General features: G+C 36.4%; 1 protein-coding gene and 1 long non-coding RNA gene across 3 annotated transcripts; one reads left to right on the forward strand and one right to left on the reverse strand.

The window, feature by feature from the left end:
- The first annotated feature begins 2322 nt into the window (after positions 1-2322).
- LOC135165558 (hrp65 protein-like) lies at positions 2323-15092 on the forward strand. Of its 2 annotated transcripts, XR_010299526.1 has the most exons (13): positions 2323-2699; positions 3333-3515; positions 3895-4113; positions 4575-4876; positions 5277-5569; positions 6052-6242; positions 6587-6668; positions 6896-6915; positions 13794-13911; positions 14179-14258; positions 14452-14497; positions 14685-14745; positions 14969-15092. XR_010299526.1 is itself a non-coding variant. In XM_064126962.1 (9 exons), exons 1-9 carry the CDS (start codon positions 2496-2498, stop codon positions 9577-9579), a joined length of 1764 nt encoding a protein of 587 aa, XP_063983032.1. In that variant the 5' UTR covers positions 2323-2495; the 3' UTR covers positions 9580-10017. The 2 variants fall into 2 exon arrangements, 1 of the variants encoding a protein (XP_063983032.1); XM_064126962.1 differs by lacking the exons at positions 13794-13911; positions 14179-14258; positions 14452-14497; positions 14685-14745; positions 14969-15092 and adding an exon at positions 9310-10017.
- LOC135165562 (uncharacterized) lies at positions 9836-12096 on the reverse strand. The gene is made up of 2 exons (XR_010299527.1): positions 11855-12096; positions 9836-11676 (listed from the first exon to the last, which is right to left on the reverse strand). It is a non-coding gene; the product is annotated as an uncharacterized LOC135165562 (long non-coding RNA).
- Positions 15093-15238: the final 146 nt, after the last annotated feature.

Below are 15238 nucleotides of genomic sequence, written 5' to 3' on the forward strand. Positions count from 1 at the left end.
ACAGGGCGGGGTTCAGTACGCGCCGGCGCTGCCCACCCACCACAGAAGGTATCCTCTTGTTTACGCGCCTCAAACCCACCCGTCACAAAGGTCTCCTTCTATACCCCCTTCCTGACATTATCATTTTTTAATTGCAGCTCATAATTACTCCAATTTCTTTTTTATCCCTTGGTTTGCTTGTTTTCTTGGTCGTTTTATCTATCACTTGACTTTACCTCTCACCGTAATTGCATCTTCACTCATTAGGTAAAGTGAGAAAAATATTTTTCCTCGGGTGAAAGTCGCGATGATTGGGGGGGAGGCCATTATTTTGAAATAATTATAGCATTTTTCCCTATTCTGTCGGTGTATTTCTTTCAGACTGTGCAGTTCTGCTGAACCTGAACCCTCGTAGCTCTTAAGGTCAGTAGTTAATTTTAAAGTCCAATAGTTCAATAGTAATGTTAACCAGTATATAGTATAGATTTAATCACTGCTTATCCTTTTTGCCATCAAATTACGTGAGAAAATTTTGAGGGAAAATCGTAAAAACAAAACTACGTTGCAAACAATTGTTTCTTGCTCAAAGACTCGTTCTTTATAACTCAATAATTGAAAGTATGTAAACTATCATTTTCAAATATGGCGTGCGAATGAGAGTTCTGAAAATAAAAAATCAAATCCATTTCCACAGGACTTTTTTTCCAATATTTCAATCCACGTGATTAAAAAAATCAAATTTATTCGATGTCTCTGGATGGCGGATGTTACATCGAAAAATAAAAAATCGATCCTTTCCCTCGGAGTAATAAAATTTCTATCATGCAAATAATCAGTAAAGTTGATTCATACGACGAATAATCGTGTTTTACTGCTTTGTTTATCTCCGGTAGATGAGAAATGCGTTCACGTGGGTCATGTCCATAAAGTTGAAAAACAAAACTCGCTTGAATTATCGATTGGGGTGCATTTAAGTCAGGGATTTTAAAGTTTTCACATCGCCGAGGAAAGTCGATAGGTGGATATTTTTTTTTTTTGTTACATGTCACGTTTTGCTTGAAGCAAACGTGGGCACTGAGGCCTGGCATTACACCTTCCTGATCGAACAATTTTGCCTGGATGTCCTCCTGAGGGGCGACCTTATTTTCACGGGGAGGGAGTTGAGGGTGTGGGGCCATTGGAGGGACAAACAAGTGTTTCGGGACGCGACTGGAGATTATATCGATGGTAACGACCGCATCTACCGTCATATTAAGGACGGTATTAACTTCTGCCCTCAATCAGAAATAGAGGCTTTGTAATTCACGGCGAGTTATCTTTCCAGGGAGATCTGGTGTTACTGGGATTATTATCATGCGTTCTTAGTTCTCTTTCCTGGGGTTTTTTCCTACTGCTTTTTTTCGATTGATTTTCTCAATCTAGATGGAAAGGTTAATTTTCACAACAATATTATGCTAAGTAGCAAAATGGTGGAACGGAAGAGCCCATTCCCCTTCGAACGACATTCCCTTTTGTTTCCGAATGAAAGCTCAATAATCGTTCAACTTTAAGATCCCAAATTTTGTCGGAGTATGAATTTAGGGGAGAAAAAATAACTTTATTGAAAACTCAATTTTTCAAGCAGATATGAAAAAAAATGTTGTTTTCCAAAAATTGATTTTTTAACGCTCTCTCTGAGAATCGTTATCACAATGGAATTAATCACAGCTTAAAGACTTCATGTCAGATCTATTTCTGTGATAACAGGTGAGGGCTTTTTTCTACTACATAAAATCCATGTCTTCGTAAGAAATTTAAATAAAGAAATTCTTTTGCATATTAATTCCCTGTTGACATTTGGATAATGATTTCCACTGGGTTTTTGGGATAATTAGCGTTCACCAGAAATTCTGGTAATTTTTATTTTCTTTTGTACCTAAAAAAATTACAAAATCTCATATTTATTTTTAGTAAATTATTCTCTATTTTTAATTATAATTAAAAGTAAATTCAAAAGAGAAACCAAAACGATAATTAAATTCAGAAACAAAATAACAGTTCTGAACCTCATCGTGTCTTTAATTATTCTTGAAGTTTTCGATTATTATTAAATTTACGGAGAAGGTTGAGCTACTTCGAGCGTACGTTCAACTCCTGTGACATTCTCCCTATGGCCCTTTATTATTAACGCTCAATAATCCCGGAGTCCTGCATTACCCTCCGAGCGGCTCACGTGGCTTCTAGTTCCCCCGAGGGAGCCACAAAGCACTTCGCGCTACCCACAATCCCCCGCGCGCCCGACGCACAACTGCCCGACCAATCAGACATCACCAATTTTCCTATTCTGGAATATATCATCGTCATCTCTCCCATTCCGTTTCTCTTGGTGGACGGACGCCGCGCTGTGCAGATCTATTCTTCCATTATTGTGAAAATTGCGTGCACCTCTCACCTTGATAAATTATCGTGAACATTGTGATAGTCTCCCTGGCTCTGTGGCCCTCGAGTTGATTAATTATTCGATAGAAGACGTTGAAATGGCCACCGAGAACGCGAACAAAGTAGACACCAAACCACCACAAGAGAACAATGACGAAAATAATATCAGACCCGGTGGTGGACAAGGTGGTGGAGGTGGTGGCGGAGGAGGTCGAGGTGGTCGTGGACGGAAAAATTCGCGATTTTCCGGCGGTCGTGGCGGTGGCCAAGGAGGTGGTGGTGGGCCACGAAATGATATGCAGGTAGAGTAAACCTTTTGATCTCGAATGTTCTCCATTCCCGAATGCTAAGCGTCCCCTGTCCGCCATTTTGAAATCCCGTCCGCATTACTCCACAGTTCTCGGTTAATGAATTTTGTAAATCACGAAGTCCCTTTTTTTATTGATTATTTCGCAATTTTTTGAGTAAAAATTGCCGGCCAAAAGGGGAAAGTGATATCACGCGCTGGAGTGAGTTCAAAGCCCTCGCCTCGGCATGCGGTATCGCGCACTCAAAATGGCCGACGTTGATCGCCGACTTTCCCTCTTGGTGGGTGGCATGTCCCGGCGTTTCAATACATTTTTCTAGTACTCCAGAAATTTCATGAATTTTTTGAAATTGAAATTGCCTCGCGTTCTGAAATAATTCAGTAATTTTGTCGACTGACAAAAATTCTTTCCATCCCATTCAAGTCTGTACCTCTGAATTATTCAACCTGTTCATTGATTACTATTTAATTATTTCCTTCGTCTAGAGGATCGGAATGTTGGAAGACAGCATGTAGCCTCGTGCTTTCCGTGTTAAACTAAAAATTCATATCTTCAAGGCATTAACATTTAGGTTGCCGATTAATGACCCCTTCGAATATTAATAATTTATGGTCTTTCCCCTTTCAGATGAAGATGAGTGAGTCAATGATGGAGGGGAACATGATGGACTCGAGTATGATGCAAGATAACAAGGAGAGAATGGGTGGGAATAATGGGCCCATGGGTGGACGAGGGGGTGGTATGCGTGGCGGTCGTGGTGGTGGCCGTGGCGGCGGTGGAGATCGAGGCATGGGGAACCGATCACAAGATGTAAGAATAATTAATAATCATTCAATAATATTAATTCAGAACTCGCACCGAGACAGACTGTGGCTATAAGTCTTAGTCATTTGAGTAATTCGGTTAATTTACGATTAATGAAGTAATGGACATGATTGAATAACCCCGACGCCACGCTTGTTTGAGCAATGCTTGCTTAACAAGTGCCAAATATAATACAAAAAATTCGGGGGACAGTAAGTCCCTTCTAGGAAGCACGATTGGATATTCAATACCTTTACGTGTGCTGAAATAATGGATACAATTATATTTACGGACAATTATAGAATTCCTCGCTTGCAGAGAAGACTGCTCCCCTGTTTACGTTTCTGGTAAAGCAAAATAAATAATGATTTCTTCCCTTGCGCAGGACCGAATAATGGAGAAATTAATGAGCATCAATGGCCCAACCTTCGAGCTTGCGGCACAGGATACAACAGAGAAAAAATTCAGTGGACGAAACCGTCTCTATGTGGGGAATCTCTCCAATGACATCAACGAGGAAGAAATTACGAACCTGTTCACACCATTCGGTGAAATTTCTGAATTATTTGTCAACAAGGAGAAAAATTTCGCTTTTCTACGAATGGTAAAGACACAATTTTCTTTCAATCAATTTTTCTTCAAAGTACTATCTCATATTTTTATAAATATTTTCCTTTCGTGGAAGTAAGTCTTGAGCGTGACCGAGACCTATCAAGTTTTATCAATAGATAGTTATTGTCAGCAGTAGAGCCAGCAAATTTTATTCATCAAATTGCTTGACTGACAACTGCCTCAGTTTATTGTTTTGAACCTTTCTTTGCCTTACCAGACGCTTTTCCGATTTGTTATGCAGCAGCTCTTTCACGCAGAGCAGAATACTCATCAATTTTCCGTGTTTACAATACCTTACAATATTTTCATTAAAATGATTAAAAAAATTACCGTTTGAGTTATTATGATAATAACCTCTGGCTGCTTTTTTAAAGTGATGATCACACATGTCCAATTTATTTTTCTCTCATTAAAAATCCCAAAAATTTACAAAAATTTGTTTCTGGTTCTCAGGATTACAGAGCTAATGCAGAGAAAGCAAAGCGCGAGTTGGACGGCATGAAGAGGGGGGCGAGAGCAATGAAGGTCAGGTTTGCCCCGCATTCATCAGCAATTAAAGTGAAAAACCTCACACCACACGTATCCAACGAACTTTTGGAGAAATCATTCAGTGTTTTCGGCGACATTGAAAGGGCTATTGTTGTCGTTGATGACAGGGGACGTCCGACTGGGGAGGGTATCGTAGAGTTCGCCAAGAAACCATCAGCACAGACTGCTATTCGTAAATGCACAGACAGCTGTTTCTTCCTCACTGCGTAAGAAATTTTAATTTAAAATAATTCACTAGTTTATGTTATTTGACAATTTTAGGCGAATAAATTTTTTATGAACATATAGCGAACCCCAACGCCACGCTTGTTTGAATCAAAATGATCTGCAAGTGCCATTTACTTATTTAAACTGGGGGAAATTGATTAGTCCCGACTAGGAAGCATAATTAGACAATCCAGTGTCCAATTGTGTGCCAAAGTACTGGATACATCAATATCAAATAATTAATCACAAGTTAATAGAAAAATAAAAATTTTTGAGAGCATATCTTTGTTCTCCCATATTGTGCAACATCCCTATTTTCTTTAATGAATTGATAAATTTTAAAAAATGTGAGATTGGAACTCTGACATTTACAACGGAAACTTTCATTGTGATTTTTAGATCGTTGCGGCCAGTCGTGGTAGAACCATTTGAACAACAAGATGACATAGATGGTTATCCAGACAAAAACATCCAAAAGAAACCAGAGTACTATAAAGCCCGTGATGTTGGGCCCAGATTTGCACAACTTGGTAGCTTTGAACATGAGTATGGTACTAGGTGGAAGCAGCTTCATGAATTGTATAAACAGAAAGAGGAAGCTCTCAAGAGAGAGATGGTTATGGAGGAGGAAAAGTTAGAGGCTCAAATGGAGTTTGCAAGATACGAGCATGAGACTGAATTACTCCGAGAACGTGAGTTCATGCGTTAATTAAATGAAATTTATAGCTAAGCAAGCGTACGAGCGGAATAATTCTCCATGAATTACTCTGAAAATATATCTGGTTAAGAAAATACCAGGAAAATCTCGAGGAGAATCCGGAATGCGAGCAATCCTCAAAAAAAAAATATTGAAGTTTTTTTTTAGTTTTTCAAAGATAAACTGGGTAGAGACTTAATTAACATCTAACTGAATCATTTCCTGGAATTCGTGGATATAGCATAGTGTTCATTAACCCCAACGCCACGCTTGTTCGAGTAATTATTTCTCAGCAAGTGCCATTTTTCAAAGAAAAACTTGGGGAATAGTAAATCCTTTCTAGGAAGCACGATTGGATATTAAATACCTTTACGTGTGCTGAAATACTGGATACAGTGTATTATTATTATTATTATTAGTTGTTAAGATGTTTTGAATTTTCTTGGTTCAAATTCCTGGATTTTGCCCATTTTATAGAATTGAGAATGAGAGAGGCAGATCGTGAACGCCAGAAACGGGAATGGGAAATGAAGGAGCGTCATGCTGAAGAACAGAGGTCACGTGAGGAGGAAGTACGGAGACGTCAACAAGAGGAGATGACACTCCGTATTCACCGCCAAGAGGAGGAGTTACACAGACGTCAGCAGGAGAATAATTTGTTTATGCAGGTGTGTTAAGTTGTCACCGAACAAAAACTTTGTGTAGACGGTCTCCATTAATTTTCGTTTGTCGCTTCACGATATCTTACTCTCTCCGACTGTTCGTCAACAAGCATTTAATATAAATTGAATTTTTGCAACATAGCAAGATACAAATTTTTATCCATGATTATACCTGTGTGAAATGATTAAAAAAATTACCGTTTGATTATCATCGTGATAATACCCCACGGCTGCTTTTTTAAGTTATGATCACAAATTGATAGAAAATTTTCTCACTAGTGACTCCGAAAAAAAGAACGAATTTGCTGGTTTTGTACTTTCAATTGGAATATTTTTCTTTCTTCTTACAGGAGCAGGCAATGCGAGGTTCTGGTAATAAGAACTACGATGGGGTTCAGAACAATGATCGTGATGGTTACAATGGTCCTGATGGTAAGAAATACTTCTTATAATTTTTTTCTAAACGTTTTCAGAAGGGGAAATGAGCTGTCACTTTAAAAAAGAAAGGGATTTATGATTTATTAAATATTTTTTGGGAACATCTATTAAATTCTAAATATGTTTGAGAAGTTCAACCATTAAAAATTCAATTTCTACATGTTCCAAAGGAAGAGTATTGCCACCTTTTTATTAATCGTAATACTGTTTTCTGTTCACAGGTGGAAACAACTTGCCAGTGGTAATGTATTCGAAATTTTATTCTCACTAACTTTCGAAAAACTCGAACTGAATTTGACTCTTCATTTTCTTTTTCATTTTTTTACTATTTTTTTTTTCTTTCCTACAAATCCAAAGTCCATCACTGCTAATGCATTGATTAAACCTCAGATATGACTATGGTGCCTTCAAAAAGATATCCCACATTTTTTTTCTCGCAACTCAAATTTTTTAAACATTGGGAGATTTGGGTTTCTAGTTCCAAAGTCTGTAGAGAAGTATCAATCATCTTTCCTGCAGTAAGGCTTTGACGATAGGAGAAAATTCTATTGCATGGACTTTCTCGTGACAGAATAGCTGTAATTATTCTTATAAATTAAGGGATTATTCTACTGTTGGTGGATTGCTCATCACAGAGTTCTAATGTCTGCATTATTGCTAGTTAAAATCGAGAAGAAAATGTTTATTTGTTGTGCTTCGAAAAATGCGAATTCAATTAGAGCATTGACGCATGGAGATATCCTAGAACACCCCTATAACAACTTAATTTAAGTTATAAGCTGAGTAAAGTACAAATTAGAGGAAAAATCAATTTTAAGGTGACGGTAGCTCCGGAAAATTACAACTGCTCTTACCCACTTGATATGATTGAACGAAAGATTTCAAATATTCCGCATTAGCGGTTGGAAAATTAAATATCATTGATATTTCATTTCCATAAAAATATATTGTTTACGGTGGTAGCAAAAAATGCAATAAGATTAACCACTCGTATTAGAACCACTCGTGAGAGAAATACATTTTCTCATACTTGAGTATTCATATATTCAATTCATCGTTACCTCGATTCCTGAAACACTGAAATCAAAACAGCGAATTAAATTCGCTGCGGAACTTTAATTTATTCTCGTAAACACCAACGTCAAGTCCATCCGTCAGCTATCATTGTTTTAACGACCCCAAAATGTTCAAGATGGCTGCACTAATGGTACTGAGACTAACTGGAACACCTGGATATTTAGATGGGAAGGGATTGAAAAAAATGGTTAGGGTAATGACATCAACCTGAAACTTCTCCAAAGTTTTGAGTTTCTTGCGACTTTCCATCCTTGCGCAAAAAACCGGAAGGGAACCTACTATATTCATTCTTTCATATATGAAAAGAATCAAGGGTGTGCAGATAAGCATATTAAAAAACAGCAATTCCCTGTTATCGAATCCAATCCAATGAACCGATAAACCCCGATGATTATCCGTCCCCCGATGTGAAGAAAAAAAATATTTCTATTTATAATGTGTCTCGAAAGATTACTCCATGTGAATGCAGACAAGAGGCTCTGTTGTATTTTACGCTTATTATTTTATTGAATATCACGTCAATTCTGAACGTCGAAAATTCTCACAGATTAACAAAGTGCGTAACAAAATGGAGATTTTTTAAACTTGAAAAAAGCCCAGTTGCTATTTTCTCATTTAATCGGAGTTCTGAAATTCAGATGAATGCAGTGAGAAATCCTGATCAAATTTCTTGCCTCATTATCTGAATAATTCAAACTCTGGTATCTTATTAAATTGTGAATGGAAAATCGGTTAAATTCTCACGCATAAATGTCTGAAAAAGGTGATTTTCGACAAGAATAACAGAGGAAAATTCCCGAAAAGAAAGCCTCTCGAAATTTCTTTTAGCTGAAGAGGAAACAAAATGTTTTCAAGCAGGGCTCCTTTTGGTATTTAAAAAGACGTTACTTGAACATTACCACGAAAAAAATGCGTACAAATCGAAAGAATCACTGTCGAGATTCTGCTTCAGGCTTGAAAAGTTTAAATAATTATATCATTCTAAAATGTCAGGAAAGTCACAGTTTAATGGAGCTTAGATGAAAGCTTCACTGGTAAAATAATTAACTGGTGATTTTTTCGGTAAAAAAAACTTGTTTGAAAACATGTTTTTTTTCTCTCAGTGAACGATCATTAATTTTCAGAACAATTTCACGACCCATAATTTATTTAATGGAGATAAATTCGCCCACTTTTTCAATTTGTGAGTCTAAAAACTAACTGATAATTCTCAACAAATCTGAGAAACAATAATGCTGTAAATTAGCGCGGTTACGATCCGCGAGAATGCTCCACTGATTTTGACTCAATTGATTCTAACATTATTTTTTCCCCTTTCTTTTCTATGTGATATGACGAAAATTGACGATGACTTCTGCTGCTGTCAAACAATGGATGCTCGCCCATAAAAAAACATGTGATGAACAAAAAAAATGGTGCATAAACCAAAAAACCATAAACAAACGTCAACAAAAATTCGATTGTCATTGCAACTGAAAATCGAATCGTGTTCTTGAAAAAAAAAATGAATCAATTGAATGAATCACGCAATTTAATTGATAAAAACAACAATATTCAGGATCCTAAGTCATTTATGGATGCATATAACAATATGGACCGCGCTACTCGCGGTGGGGGTTACAATGACGAACGTGTTGGACCGATAATGGATTTGATGGATATGAGGGTTGATATGGGCAACATGGGTAATAATCGTGGAAACAATGGTGGTGGTGGTGGTGGTGGTGGAAATGCAGGTGCAGGAGGTATTGGCGGTGCCGGTCGTTGGCAGGGTGCTAATGACCGCAACCGCCAGGAAGATTATCCTAACAAAAGGAGACGCTACTGAATAATCAGTAATAGAATTTATTCACCTCTTATCCAACAAAAATAAACAACACCAGACCATTGAATAACTAATCCCTCCTCACAGAAACAATCATTTGAATTTATTTTAATGAATTGACATTTTACTTCACTGATTTTACAACATGTAAATTGATGACGTGACGTGTGGTGTAACGAGTATTTTTCATTACTCGGTGCGCTTGGTTCCATCTTAAATTAATCAGATTCACCCTGGAGTGTCCGAAGCGGATGATAAATTTGATATATTTTGTTTTCATGTGAGGAATATTCTCATTCTCATTTTAGTTGTATTTCATCGCACAATGAAAGCATATACTTGAGCTTATGTGTATGATATTCAAGCTAATTCTCAATTGTATCATTTACAATTACTTTGAAAATTTGTTCTCTGTAGACAATAGAAAACGTTTACCCAGAATTTTTGTAGATTATTAGGGTTTTTTATTACAAAGTAGAATGGACATGCAATTTTTCAGTTGAAATATGGAAGTTCTTTCCCACATATTTCCGCAATTTAGCTAAATTTAATCATCAGTCTTTCCAGTCCATCTCGAATTATTTTTCCACGAAGATTAGCGATAATTTGATTAACTTAATGAACGACTTGATCGATTCTTTTCACTTGAATCACAAAAAATTGAAATAATGGATGTATTTACGATACTAAGGTATTTGTCTACGTAATATTTAACATAAGTGATATGAGTTTCAATCGTATATTATTTCCCAAAAGGAATATACTACGGCATATGTGGACTGATGTATATCCTTAGAGAAATACAATCGCCATATTACTACCACAGATATGTTGAATCGTGAAAATCAACTGCAGACTTTCTTTTTCTTATTCAGAAATGAATATGGAGGGTTGAAGTGGGAATGTTGATTCTATTGATCAACGTTCATTAATGTATGTGTGAAATATCTTAGTCATATGGCATAATTTTCATGAATAAACATTTTGAAAAGCGAAAAAACTCTTCAGAAAAATTCTCGCTCCATCGGGTATGAATAATTTATTGTTAAGTAAAATCAGTGATAATAAATGCGACTTGGAAATTAGTAATCGGTATCTGATTATCAAGCAACCAAGTCGACTATCAATGGAAGTCCAACTCAATTGCAAATCAGTCCTCGATTCAGATAGTGGGGCGGTACGTCTTAAGGTAGTTGGTGCAATAATCTCGACCAAAAAATACTCCCGATGTATTCCTGACGAAAGTCATAAAGCCCCCGTCGGTTTCCGCTTTATTTTGACGTTGTTTTTGAATTAAGGACACGTAGGTGTTAACAGGAAATTTAATGGTGACTTTTCGGGAGATCTTAATCAATGTTGAATGATATTCTTCACGGTCCCTAGGCTGTTTATCACTTACAATGTGAGATTCGATAAATACTGGACGTCTAACTTTTCCTCGCGACTTTATTTATTATCACCCATGCTACGAATTGATTGTAATTCACCACAAAATCTATAATAATTCATGAATATTAACTGAGATGTTCTCTAAAAGACAATTCATGTATTGATGTCTGTGCAGCTCTTTATCTTGATGAATAGGAAGTGTTATCTGTCGTTGGCATTTTCCGACTTCTCACGTGACCTCTGAGTGCAACGCTTTTTGATATTTCTGGCGTTCACCTCTCCCATTCTCAATTCTGTCGATTTTTACATGTCTTGATTATTCTATAAAATAATTGAATAGTTGCAACAATGTAATGACGACTCCCGGAAAGTTTTAGACAATTCTCAAATAGTGTGGCAGCAGTCTTCCTCTAATGTACACTGGAGTTGTAAGTTCTGCGTCCTGAGATATTTGGGAACTCCCCTATCTTTGGTAGAGAGCCAGGATTAGGAGGGGAAATTGTCAGATGGCAATAAAGCCTTACCGTGCCCTCCCGTCGCACTTTTTTAGTGTCTGCTTAGTTTTTATACGATGAGATTGAATGGAAAACTTTCGTAAGGCGATATGAGCAGTTTCGTACATAAAAATTAATACTACTTTATATGATCAAAAAAGGTTCGTTCCCCTTTAATACCGCACAAAGTGACGAGATGTCCTTAATCCTCCAACATCTAAAAACACATCCCGGATTAATTTCACCAAATTCCCTTACTTTTAAGATGCAAAATAATACGGAGAGTAATTTTATCTCAAACCCAATCTCGGTGAATGGGTGCCTGATGGGGGAAATTGATGACTCATTTTTACAGACCTTTACGTAAAGCTCACCTTTTATTGAACACTTCTTACCGTGTAATAACGAAACGATACACTGGTTTACGCCGACGTAATTTTCCAGAGTTTCCTGAATTATCTGTCACGCTTTGTTGTTTACATTAAGCGAGTCAGAATTGCAACATCCTTTGGCCCTTATTGCACCAACGTCCTTGAAATAGATAGAACAAGAGGCCGATTAAAAAACGTCAATTGACTTGTCCCACGTTGGCAGATTCTGCTCATTGGTTGGATGTTACCGTCACTGGACTCAGGGCCTCATTGGGGGTATTTATGTGATCTCTCAAGTATAATGCGCTGCTGACAATTAATTTTACAGTTTTTCCCCAGAAAGTGTCACGTGATGATTTTCATATCACAAGAAAGAGTTACTGTTCTCGTGATTGTTTTGTTCACCTTCTGATCTTTTACTCATTATTATTCTGAATTTGCGTATCATTTTTAATTCTTGAATTTTCATTGAGCGACGTTGACGCTTCTCCATGGGAATTGGATTTTAAAAAATTATTGAAATTCCTTGACACATCTCTGGGGATTCGTTCTATGATAAATGAAAATAGCATAAGTTGACAGTTTGTACCAAAAACTCACGAATCATTAACCGAACCGAGCATTCTTTAACAACGGAGGAAACAACCACACGATAAGCTATTCGTTTCTTGAATCCACTAGTCAATGATACTGCTAATCATGAGGTGAGTAGACATTTGAAAAGAAAATGTTTTTTTAACATTGCATTTCATTAACTAAATAAGATTTTTTTCGGGAAATGGGAATTTGTTGATGTGGAATCCCAGGAATACAGGCATATTAATCACCCATACTATTCCACGATAATTCGTGATATTTATTGTTGATAATGCGAGCGATATTCAAGGGGTTAATTTAAGAAATGAAAAACTTAGAGGGAAATATTGAGTCTTTGTCCGAATTCATTAGTTGAAAAATATTACAAATTTTTATGTACAATCATTATTAATGATTGCGTTGTTTAACATTTGACAAATGACGGGATTTCTCTTGTCAACAGCCCAGAGTTTGAATCTCTACCAGTGACAATCGATTAATTTTATAATACTATTGCATTATGGTTGTCTAGGTCTTCTCTCAATGTAGTTCTGGGCTGTTTGAGGTAATTCGCGCTATCGCATCGCTTTGAAAAGATGCATATAATGTTGGTCTGGGTTATCTTGGGGATAAAAACTAATTTATGAATTTCTACCAATAAATGCAAAGAACGAATTAAAAAAATTGAATAATTCATACCATCATTTTTTATTGAGTGATGAGGTGAAGAAATGCCCGGAAGATGAAGCTGATTAATTAGAAAAAAATTAACTTAATGATTGTTCGTTCCAACGAGAATTATTAATTCCACCCGAAGCTGAACAATTTGTTTTACTAATTGTCTGTCATCTGGAAATCCTTTCAATGGGCTTCAATCTTCTTCTTTAAGTAACACAACATATTAATAGAAGAGATATTGAATAGGTCAAAGTGACTCCGTCACATCATCATCCAAAATTTTAGCTCTTCTATGTACCGAGATATATATATTGTAAAAACCGATGCGGAGTGACTAGAGTTATTTAAAAACATTACAACCCATTTCTTGTCCAATCGAAGATTAGGGATTCATTCAGGATCATTTTTTGAGGGGTATTGTCTTTCAATATACTGTATGTGGAAACGTATCGAAGATTTTATTCTGGGGCTGGGCGACATGTTTATTATTACTCTGATGAAATGCCGTCAATTTGGCAAGATCTTCTGCTCCGTTCCCCGTCGCGATTGATAAATTATCATTAATTACCACTTTAATATCACAATTGGTTTGATGTGCAATTTAGCTCACTCACTTTATCAGTAATTTAAATGTTCAAGGAGGATTTACGAGTTCAGGAATGTGTGGAAAGAGTTGGACTTTTTTATCATATTTTATTATGTATTACAGTGGATAACAGTGAATGGCTGAAGGAGAGACGAAATTCGCGATTGAACTGTTGAATTTCTACCTGTGGCCTCTGAAGACTTCGTGGAGGAGCGTTTGAAGAATTCAAATTTGTCATGAGGTAAGATTCGTGAGAAACAACAAGTACTATTCTATGAGTGTTGGTCGTGAAAGCGAGAGAGCTAATGCAATTTTATATTTTTTTGACAAATTAGTATTGTAATTATGAATGATTTTTATATGATGATTTCATCTTTCGGGACTGATTAACATTGATGTCAAACATCCCAACGTGTGCTGATTAATTCACCATACATTCAGTGCAATTGTCTATTCTCTCATAAATTACTGAAAGTAATTCGTTTTTTTTTTTACAATTATTTTACAGAGGGAGATCCCGTCGGAATGCCAGCCAATGACAAACGTTCGGCAAGTTTCGACAATTTGCTGTGACGATAGCAATTATTGGTGAGCAAATTAGTATTCCAATAAAAAGTAAATTTAGAAGTTTTCAAAAATTACATGATGATCCCATCTTTCGGGGCTGATTCACATTGATGTCAACTATCCCAATTTTTTCTGATAAATAATATCTCAATCTATGCTAAAGTAAATTTTTTAAAGTCATTTTTTAATAATTTCGTATTGTGATTTGTTACAGATTCTAGGAAGGGAATTTCAAATGTGCAGATTGATGAAGATACTCGGTAAGACATGACATTATTGATTCAATATTTAACGACTACATTTTTTTAAATGATGATCCCATCTTTCGGGGCTGACTAACATTGATGTCAAAATTCCCTTTTGTTACTGATAATACAATTAATTTTTTAAATAAATACCCATCGATGGAGAGAACCTATACTGACTACTAAATGTTTTCTGTTACAGAATTAGAAATTTTCGAGAGAGTTTATCAGCCTTTACGTGTCTCGAGAAACTGAATTCCTTGGTAAGAAATCCCTCAACAAAGTCGCAAAATTAATTTTTCAATTTCTTCTCCTTTTTCCATGTCTTACAAATATTTATTCTCTCAATATGATGATCATTGGCTAGAGTCCTGAATTGAGGATGACAAACCATTCGTTCAAAATCTGAAATTAAATTTGACAAAAAGACAAATTTTCTTGACTTCGAATAACATTCTCTACAACTGAAATTTCCTTTTCTTTAAGGAATTAGCTACTCCCCGGTCGCGAAGGAAGGGAAGCAGCGACTAGAGGGAAGGCGATCACCGTTAATTTTCCGAAAATCTAATATTTAAATGTATTTGAATGGAAAATAAAAAAGTGCATTAAATTTTTCGATCCTCTATTTCCTATGTTACCAACGATTGGAATGTCCACCATTCCAATACTCCATCTGTCGAACGAGATCGGAACTTGTCCAAGTAGGTTCATGGGCCATCAAGGCCACGCCCCCATCAGCGGTCCCAATAGGGCGAA

This window comes from Diachasmimorpha longicaudata, chromosome 8, assembly GCF_034640455.1.
Source record: "Diachasmimorpha longicaudata isolate KC_UGA_2023 chromosome 8, iyDiaLong2, whole genome shotgun sequence".
NCBI lineage: Eukaryota > Metazoa > Arthropoda > Insecta > Hymenoptera > Braconidae > Diachasmimorpha > Diachasmimorpha longicaudata.

Bases quoted from the DNA above. Each gene is read 5' to 3' on its own strand.
- LOC135165558 (XM_064126962.1), top strand. From the start codon at position 2,496: ATGGCCACCGAGAACGCGAACAAAGTAGACACCAAACCACCACAAGAG. The intron at 4,877-5,276 runs GTAAGAAATTTT...TGTGATTTTTAG, and splicing joins AGCTGTTTCTTCCTCACTGC to ATCGTTGCGGCCAGTCGTGG. The intron at 6,669-6,895 runs GTAAGAAATACT...TTCTGTTCACAG, and splicing joins TGGTTACAATGGTCCTGATG to GTGGAAACAACTTGCCAGTG.